General features: G+C 37.6%; 2 protein-coding genes across 3 annotated transcripts; one reads left to right on the top strand and one right to left on the bottom strand.

Moving 5' to 3' along the window:
• On the top strand, window positions 1-3,009 carry LOC108851476 (sulfite exporter TauE/SafE family protein 3). 2 transcript variants are annotated; one of them, XM_057007637.1, is made up of 12 exons: window positions 1-332; window positions 420-507; window positions 742-942; window positions 1,015-1,079; window positions 1,211-1,238; window positions 1,329-1,411; window positions 1,497-1,583; window positions 1,672-1,722; window positions 1,800-2,021; window positions 2,096-2,189; window positions 2,271-2,411; window positions 2,650-3,009. In XM_057007637.1, the coding sequence occupies exons 1-12, from the start codon at window positions 117-119 to the stop codon at window positions 2,733-2,735; spliced, it is 1,362 nt and encodes a 453-aa protein (XP_056863617.1). In that variant the 5' UTR covers window positions 1-116; the 3' UTR covers window positions 2,736-3,009. The 2 variants fall into 2 exon arrangements, with proteins under 2 accessions (XP_056863617.1, XP_056863616.1); XM_057007636.1 differs by having other exon boundaries at window positions 3-332; window positions 420-579.
• A 72-nt stretch (window positions 3,010-3,081) lies between these two features.
• On the bottom strand, window positions 3,082-6,615 carry LOC108854647 (protein unc-13 homolog). Its single transcript, XM_018628259.2, has 5 exons — window positions 6,063-6,615; window positions 5,066-5,932; window positions 4,525-4,980; window positions 4,265-4,457; window positions 3,082-4,192 (listed from the first exon to the last, which is right to left on the bottom strand). Exons 1-5 carry the CDS (start codon window positions 6,576-6,578, stop codon window positions 3,258-3,260), a joined length of 2,967 nt encoding a protein of 988 aa, XP_018483761.1. The 5' UTR covers window positions 6,579-6,615; the 3' UTR covers window positions 3,082-3,257.
• Window positions 6,616-10,089: the final 3,474 nt, after the last annotated feature.

Raw genomic sequence — 10,089 nt, forward strand, 5'->3', positions numbered from 1 at the left:
AGGCTGAGGTGGAATTAAAAAAAAAAGAAAAAAAAAGAGAGAACAGAGGTTATATAGAAAAAGTAAGATACGGATTCACTCGTGTACTTGTGATTTTTCGAAAACACAAAAAAAAAATGTCGGAACTGAGATGGAAGTGTCGTCGGAGTCTGAGATCAGTGATCGTTCTCTTCACCATTTTCGCTTTAGCTTTTGCTTTCGTTTCCGCTGAGAGGGGCTTGAAAGGAAATATTGATTCCAAGACGCGGGAAAGTGACGAACCCAGTTTCTTCCTCAGAGCCGTGGATTTTCTATGGGAGCCTGATCAGACAGGTTATCATCATGTCTGGCCCGTAAGTAGTTTTTCTCTCCCTCCCTATCTTTTGATCTGATCCAGAATTAATTAATAAAATTAAAAATTAAAATCATTTTTTCCACAGGAATTTGAGTTTAACTGGCAAATTGTTGTGGGCACTCTCGTTGGATTCTGTGGAGCTGCGTTTGGTAGCGTAGGAGGTGTCGGTGGAGGTGGCATTTTCGTACCTATGCTCAGTTTGATTATCGGGTTTGATCCTAAATCAGCAACAGCTTTGTCTAAATGTAAGAGAGAGAGAGAGAGAGAGAGAGAGAGAGAGAGAGAGAGAGAGAGAGAGAGAGAGAGAGAGAGAGAGAGAGAGGGATCATGAGTTTAACATTGTTTTTTTTTTTTTGAGTATCAGTTTAATTATATGGTTATTTTTGATCATTCTTTTTTTTTTATAGGCATGATCGTGGGAGCTTCTGTGTCAACCGTGTATTACAATCTTAGATTGAGGCATCCTACGCTTGACATGCCAATCATTGACTACGATCTCGCCCTGTTGATCCAGCCCATGCTTATGCTTGGGATTAGTCTTGGTGTCGCTTTCAATGTCATGTTTCCAGATTGGATGGTCACTGTACTACTCATTATCCTCTTTCTAGGTAATGCATATATATACATGTTGCCTTTTTCTCCATCCACGGTTAAGACTTATTATATCAATGTGTATGTAGGTACATCAACAAAGGGGTTTTTGAAAGGTTGTGAGACTTGGAACAAGGAGACTATTGAGAAAATGGTACATGAAACTAACTTTAATGGTTTGTTTCTTTGATATCGTTTCTAGAAATATTGTTTTATAAGAAGTTTCAGCCTCCTCCAATGGATCTATAGTGTGTAAAGACTTTCAAACTTTTTTTTTGTGCACAGGAAGCTGCTAAGCGTTTAGAGTCAAATGGTGAGCTGATTTTTTGTTTGTGTTAAAAATGTTTCAGCGACCTCTGTTTTTCTTTTCTTTTTTGGTTAACAATAATCTAATTTTCATCAGGTGTATCTGGTGGCACAGAAGTAGAATATACGCCTCTTCCTGCAGCTCCGAGCAACAATCCTGGAAACAACAAGAAACAAGAAGTGAATTCTATTATCTTTACAGTACTGCTAGTTCTGTGTGTTTGCAAGGTAATGTCAACAGTTAACAAATGCTAATTTACTGCAGGTAAGTATTATTGAGAATGTTTACTGGAAGGAACTTGGACTTCTCGTTTTCGTCTGGATTGTTTTCCTAGCACTGCAGATAGCCAAGGTTAGTACACATTCATCATATATGTATCAGTTCTTCACATGTTCAAACTTTTATTTACAACTTTTCATGTTTTATTCATGGAAAACAGAAAAATATGCCAACTTGTTCAGTAGGATATTGGGTCATAAACTTGTTACAGGTATAACATTCAGTTACATTTTATTTTATTAGTTTGCTGAGAGTACTGCTTATTTACATCTCTTCCGATTCATGCAGATTCCGGTTGCAGTTGGTGTATCAGGCTACGAGGCAGTAGCTTTGTACCAGGGTAGAAGAATCATTGCATCCAATGGACAAGGAGACTCTAATTTCACCATTGGTCAGCTTATTCTTTACTGTTCATTTGGTATATTGGCTGGTGTTGTCGGTGGGTTACTTGGGTTAGGCGGAGGTTTCATCATGGGACCATTGTTTCTTGAGCTCGGTGTCCCTCCACAGGTATGATAAATTTATCATACACAACATCACTTGTTCTTGTACCACTACATCTCTCTACTTTTTTGTATTTGCAGGTCTCAAGTGCCACCGCGACTGTTGCAATGACTTTCTCTTCATCCATGTCAGTTGTGGAATACTATCTTCTCAAACGATTCCCTGTTCCATATGGTGAGTTTTATCTGTGTTACATTATGTTTGGTAAAGACTGATTTTCTTACCTCGGGATGTCTATTTTTAATGTTTTTGTAGCTCTGTATCTTGTGGGAGTAGCAACAATTGCAGCTTTGGTTGGACAACATGTAGTCAGAAGACTGATAACTGTCCTCGGCCGTGCATCTCTCATCATCTTCATCCTGGCCTCCACGATTTTTATCAGCGCCATATCACTTGGTACATGACCTTAAAACTATTTTTTGTTATTTGTTTGTGGACTTACAGAGAGATCTATTTCTTTGAATTTCAGAACTATGCTTTAAACATATATTAGCTTTTTAGTATTTGTTTTGCTCCGTGAGTTAGTTTGTTATCTATCAAAATGGATAGGACAGATATCTTGCGCAGCTAGTGACGGGATTTTTAATCACCTTGAGTAGATGTGTAAATTTTGTAATGTTATATTTGTTATTAGGTGGCGTGGGGATAGTGAACATGATGGGCAAGCTCCAACGGCACGAGTACATGGGTTTTGAAAACCTCTGCAAGTACAGTGGTTAACGTTTAAGAATTTGGATCATGTCAAAGAAGATATTTCCCGGATGTTGACCTATTTTAACTGAACTGAAACTCAGCAAGTATAGCTTGTGAAAGTTCTCATTCTTTATGGCAAGATTTATTGTCTTTCGATTTTGTGTCGCTTGTTCGCTATTTGTTCTAAATATATTTTTCTAAAATATTTATGTTGTTTTGGACAACCAAAACGTATTTTGTCCTGTTATTGTTTAGTCGTATTACCATATAAAGTTATGGTACCCCAGCCGTGGGACATCTCTAAGCACATAGCTCCACACATGTGATGGTAACAACATCGAATAGGTTATCTTATAATTTGTTCAAAAATAAATTAACGAACGATAAAAATTAATATAATACGTATAGGAAATGTATACAAAAAAACACAAAACAAATACTGTAATTATTAAACAAAAAAATGAAACTCACTATACACATCTCGGATCCTCCCTGCAGTGCAACACACTCATAATCTTGTGAGGTTATTAACCGTTACAGTAGATTCCACTAGAGCTTCTTCGGTAGATTATATGTTTTCTTAAGAAACCTCGTCGCAGATTCGTCGTTGCGATAACACAAAACTCGTAAGAGCGTGTTTGGTTCCATACCATTCCACTGGCCTGAAGTCGGAGGCAACGGAAGCCTAGACTTAGCTGAAGATCCGTATGCTTCGAGCGTCATCCCCTTAAACCTCTCTATCAAACTGTCTGTGTCTGTACTGAACAAAGGAAGCACACCTCTAACCGTGGTCGAGAACTTATCGATCAGGTCCATGGCCAGACCATCTCCATTCGCCCAGAACAAATCCTTCAGAGATTTAAAATCTTGCTCCATAATCTGAGAGTCTTGTATTGTAAAAGCCCTAGAGGGTCCTCCAGCGAGTAGGACAAGCAAGAAGCCGTCGAAAGAGGCTCTCATAATATCGGTTATGATGCGTGTACGGACTCTTTCATGTACTGTCTCTGCTATGACCGTCAAATTCTGTTCGAGCTCCTTGAGGAAAGGCTCGATTCTAGAGGACGAGAGGTCACCGATGTACAACCCATCCCATAACGCGTGGCTTAGGTCATGGAAGACGACTTTGTAAGCTAAAGACTCGGATAGCTGCTGAACGCCTTCGATGCAAGCCGCTGGTGTGAGCTCAAACTTTTTACCTAAACCGTTGGAGAAGTCGTCGGTGTGAGCAGACTCACAGTTCCTCAAATGCGTGATCACTCTCTTCTCCACAACATCGAGCTCGCTGCGGATTTTGTGCAAGCTGTTTATTCGGACACATATCTGCGTGACCCCAAAGGAACCCTCTCCGTTTGCAATCGTAACCTGAGAGTTTCTCTTCTGGGAAGGAGGTGACTTTTCTTTCTTCTTCCAGACACCTTGGAACTTTGACTCCGTTGTACATCGTGTGAGTGCAGGCATTGTAGGCATGTACGTAGTTCGAGAGCCTGAGCATCAATCATTAGATGTTAGAAATCAAAGTTTTCAACAGATAAGAATCATATGCCAGCAAAACTTACCGCAACCAGATTTCGCCTTTGAGACATAATACTGAAGATATTTGTCTAAACCAATGATCAAATCAGGTAATACAGCAGGATGCATAGGTATGGGAAGCTGAAAAAACGCTTCCAGAGTTTCATCAGTAATCCGCAACACTTCTGCAGCAGATAGTGAATAACCTCCTTCTTGATTCTCCACCGGATTCCAAACCTGGAAAGAATAAAACTTCGATGATTAAATCACTCCAAAACTTAATGACTATGTTTGATTTACTAACCTCTTGCTGCAAATTCCTGTCGACCCATTCCTTAAGTCTGTCTATTCTTGCTTTGATCCAGTCTTTGACCAAATTAGCAATAACTGTCTCAGCTTCGAAAGGAGGCATTTCACGGATAATCGCTTTGCCACCATCATCGCTGTCAACAGAATCCTCTACTGCGATTTGCACAAGATCCTTCTCTAGCTTATCAGCCGCTCTTAACACCTGGACTGCATCGGGTGTCAACTCAGATATCCCGGAGATAAACTGTTTAATCTCGTTTCCGTAACAAACATGGAGCGTAGCCACAGCAACTCCTGCAGCAAACGGATGCCATCTCTTCCATATCGGACTAAACATCCGCTTTTCCTGTATAGCTAGCTCGCCAATGTCTTTAGCAAGGATGGCTAGAACAGGAAGAGGGTTTTTCTGGTTCCTCGTTGCTCTCCTACTAGAATCTGCTTTCTCCATTCTCTATCAAAGACATAAAAAAAATCAAATAAGGTTCGTTGAAAAAACGGTAAGTAAAGAAAGACACAAATGCCAACAACACACTTGCCTGAGCAAAAGCAGTACGTAGTGATGACCTGATGTACGTCTCAATCCTCGTACGAGCTACATCAACTTCTCCTTTCCTCCTCCTACGATACTCGTTAGATATATCTTCAACTAAAATCCTAGCTGCCGACACACCCAAAGAAACAATCCCTTCCATGGTACCCACATTACTCCGGTCAAAGGTGTCATGGTACGCAAGGAGCCTCTTCTCCGCCCAACCCAATACAGCACTAACCGTAGCACTCAAAACTTGAGAGTACTCAGGATCTTTCGTCGTCTTTGCATCTTTCGCAACTTCCGCGAGCTGAGACTCGCAAGCGTAAAGCAAATCCATCTCAACTTGCCCAGTCACAACGTACCGAGAGAACAAAAGCCAAGTGAAACAGAGGTTATGAAGCATCTGGTTGATCCCAAGAATCACCCACGTCTTCTTTATATGCTCCATAAGGTCATCCACTTCCTCCACCATGGAAGTAGAGTCGCTGGAATCAAAGCAAGCTTCCAGAAGAAGCTCGTAGAGCCTGAGGTTAAACGGAGATCCATCAGCCCAATGGCAAGAGTCGGAGAAAGACCCGTCGGATCTAGTGGCGAGAGCCATGACCGCGGATCGAAGACTCTGCATCTGCTCGTTGTTCCTTCCCGTCTCCAGAGGCCGGTCCAGCGCGCCGTGGATTATCTGGCGCAGCCGTTGAGAAGAGTTCGTCTTGTTGTCGAGCGGTACGCGAGGGTGTAACAGAAGACCTGCCTCGAGAGCCTTGAGTGAACGCTTCAGCCACGCGTCGTACTCTTGTTGGTCGGTAAAATCAGAAGATTTTAACTGCTGTAACAGCTCTAACGGAAGAACCACCGACTCAATCTTCCTCCCAACCTATATACAATTCAAGATCTATAAATAAGTTAATGGAATCAATATAACAAGATCTATTAACACGTGGAACATTTGACCAGGTCAACGGTGGTGAATCATCAGCTCAATGCGGAAGTGAAATTGAGCTAACCTGACTAGCAGCGATCCTAAGGAAAGCTCTACGAACGCGCGAATCGACGGACTCGGATACTCGCATTTGGATCCGCATGAGCTCACCGACAGTAGTGGGACGCTTCGGCTTACCACCCGAACCGGAACCCGAGCCGGGGCTCTTGGTAGATCCGGGGGATAGGGAGGACAAGGACTTCATCCCCAAGGCCTTCTTCATCTTGCTGGCGGCGGTCGCGGTCAGGGAACGCTGGGCTGCTGGAGAAGCGGGAGAGGCGCCGTTGATCGGGGGGTCCGGATTGGAGACGGAGAGTGATGATGATGCGGCGGATGAGAGAGGTTTCCCGGTGGCGCTGCGGCACGCGGCGACGAAGATCTCGTAGGCGATGAGGCGGAGATCCGATTCGGAGAACTGGACGGCGAGTTGTCCGAGTGGAGACGGTGGTAGATCGGAGGGAATCGCGGACGCCATAGGTGGCGGCGGCGTCGTCTCTCTCTTGGAGTGGCCCAGAGATAGCTCTCTGAAGAGGTGAGCCATTTTTTCTTTTGCGTGTGAGAGCAGTGAAAATGAACAGCTTAATAACAGTTGGCCCAAAAAAGAAAAAGAAAAAGAACAAATGGCATTATTGTAATTGTGTTAAGCTATTGATTTTTCGTCTCGTTATATTTAAGTAACTTAAATGCGTTTAGTTAGTCAAAGTTTTACCATGTATGAATATCAGCTCGATTTTGTTAAAAACTTTACCCTTAAATTTCCTTCTATATTGAAGTGCTTGAGCTGTATGCATGCATATCTTCATGTTAGTGACTTTTCTCTACCTAATTGTATATTCAATTATCCATGACTACCAGCTATGCTTGTATAGTACAAAAACAGAAATTGTCTTACATAGTACTTTTTTTTTCTTACATAGTACTTCTTCTATTTAGTAATACTAGTTGTTTGTTTGTATAATCGGTTATACCAAAAATAATTAAAAGAACTAAAAATGAATTATTGTTAGTCAAAAAAAACTAAAAATGAATTATTGACATAATTATGATAAAAAATGAAGGTCCATTTGTAGGAAGGAAAAGTTACCACTGATTATGTATTGGTTAATTCGGGAAAGTAAAAACAACAAGGAGTAATAAGTAAACAGATTCCATTATGGTAAAGAAAAAAAGCATACATAATTGAAGGAATAAAATAAAAAAGAATAGAAAAGGTGGAAAAGGGAGCTGGAGCATGAGAGGCGAACAGCTTGGAGACGGTCTCACGCTCATGTCTCATGATCCTTCTTTTGTGGGCGAACTGGACCACGTAATATGCATATTTTAACTTTCTTCTTTTTCTTTTAAGTAAATTATTAATTCACCTGCACCAATTGATTGTTTCAAACACTGAAACACATTACAGTTCGAAGTATGTAGAATATGTTTAGGGAGATAGTTAGAGCCGTTACGCTATTTGGTCTGGTTATAGTATTGGACATTTTTGTTACGAACAATCTATTAAAACTAGACCTATAAGTTTTAAAGCAAAGTCAATTTGATTTGTATTGTGATTAAAATTTAACATGGTGATTTTGATTTACCGTGAATAGTAATCCAGGTTAAAGTCAATTTGATTTGTATTGTGGTTAATTTTAACATGGTGATTTAATTTACCATGAATAGTCATCCACGTTTGCTAGCATGTATGTGGCTTTGAATAGATAATATTTTCTTTGAATAATTGTTAAATTTGTATTCATCAAAATACTTTTTTACATCAAGTTTGTGCTAGCTAAGCAAATCATTTTCAAAAAAGCTGATTGGTCTCTAGAGAAGATAAGAACCACCTAATTATCAAGAAACTATTTTAAGGTCAGTGAGAAGAAAATGTGAAGTTTGGAAAAAAAATGAGAGAAATGAACTCCAAGGTGGATGCAATGTAAAGGGATTTAAGCAAAAACCATGAACTTTGCATCTCATGTGAAAGTTATGGACACCAAGTAATAGCCGACACCAAAGGAGTGGCAATGGAAAAAGAGACCTAGTAAGGAATATTGCAATCAAAGACTCTAAGATCAAAAGCTTCACGGCCACATAAAAAAAAACCATAGACGAGTTTAAAAGTTTAAACTACTGCTCATAGAAAGATTTAGGTGACTAGACCTGTGAGGGAGAATAGTTTAGTACACTTACCTTTTAACAAGTGATTTTGATGCGTAAAAGAAGGATTTGGTTGAGAAATTTTTGGATTTAGTCAAGCAAAAAGACAATATGGTCGACAAATTAAATCAATCTGGTCGACCAGGAGGAACGCATGGTCAAGAACTGGGCCGAGCGCATGGCTGGAGACAAATCCATATGGACCAATCGAATGACAAAAATGTGGAATGTCAAGATGCTTCATGTTCATTTGGTGGCAAATATTAAGTAAAGAAAGTACATGAAAATGTTAAGGAACTTAAATGAGAAAATTACATGATTAGGCTAACGAAACTGAATAAATAAAATACGTATTATGTGAATGGAAATGGACAAGGAAGTAAGACTTTTTGTTTTTTGGTTGTTTTAGCAATTTGGCTATCGCTTCTCTCATAGTTTAAGAATTGTTTTCTTTTTGTTCAGCTGATTTCAATACTTTCTTATAATCCTCAATTTGACTTAGTCTTTCAAATAACCGAGTATCAAAACTTTCATCTATGAGAATAGGCCGAATTCAGATTCAACAATGTTTTATTCAGTTATTTTGGTGACTTTGATCTACTCAAGCCCAAATTGAACCGTCTAATTTAGATCAGTTTGGGTCAGGTACATTTGGTTCTAGACTAGTTTAGTGCTAGTTTTCATGCTCATGTCTAGTGGCGAGATGTTTTCCAAAGGTACTAAAGTAGTCGAAACACACGTCATAGTTTATAAAACTGTTCTTGGTTTTATTATTTTTCTTACTTGCTTATTTTTCTGTGTGTTGATTCATCACAAGTGATGATCGACTTATATAGGTATTAGAGATCTTTTTTATCTTATTAAAGAATTTTTTTTATCTTAATCCTAATTATATAAGTTACTAGGGTCTGCCCGCCCTGCGGGCGGGAAGTTGCTATTAAAAATATTTATATTAAGTTTTTCTTTTTTGAAAAACAGTGTATTTATTTTTACAATAACGGCAATAAAAATATTGTAGTTTAAAAATAATATTATAAACAAATAAATAAAATTTTGACTAAAAAAACAAATAAATAATTAATAAAATTTTGGGATCTTATTGTTATTGTTAATAATCATGGTTGTTTTGAATTAAAGTAACAATAATCTTCATTATTCTCTATTTTCCAGAGCAAACAATTAATTAATCAGAGTAAATATTTAATAATGATTGTTACTAATTAAAAATATTCATATAAGTTTAAAAATTACATGAATATTTGTTTGACATGATTTTTTTTATTCTAGGGTAAGTTTGTGCTATACGCAGAAATTTATTTCATTATATATTTTTTAATATTTGCTTTCTGTTGAAATGATTTTTTTTTAATTTTACCATTTTATCCGTTGATTAGGTTTTTTATAAAAATTCAAAGTCTTTTTATTAGGACTTTAACATAAGTTATCTAATTTTGTATTGTTTTTTTATCCGGCTGTTTTACATTATTTTTTTGTTTGACTATATATGCAAGTATATATATATTTCATATCAATATTAAAATCATGATTTAGTTTCTTATTTTAGCATTTTAAAAATTATACTAAATTAAATACAATAACCTTACATTTTCTGTTACAATACTTACAAATATATACTTGTTTACCATTAAAACCATTTTTATATTTTTTGAAATGCTTATTTTATTCTCAATTATATGTAACATCAATTTTAACTATTTTATAACAACTTTCACTATTTATTTTATTATTGTTTAATTGTAAGTTATATATGATATTGAATATTTTTTCTAAAAGGTTAATTTTTAGATAATTATTTTTAGCAATGACCTCATAAAAGATATTTTTTACAAACATAATTATAAATTTATTATTTATATCAATTAAAAACATTTTCATGTATTAGTAAAAATAGA

This window comes from Raphanus sativus, chromosome 4 (genome assembly GCF_000801105.2).
Source record: "Raphanus sativus cultivar WK10039 chromosome 4, ASM80110v3, whole genome shotgun sequence".
Classification (NCBI taxonomy): domain Eukaryota; kingdom Viridiplantae; phylum Streptophyta; class Magnoliopsida; order Brassicales; family Brassicaceae; genus Raphanus; species Raphanus sativus.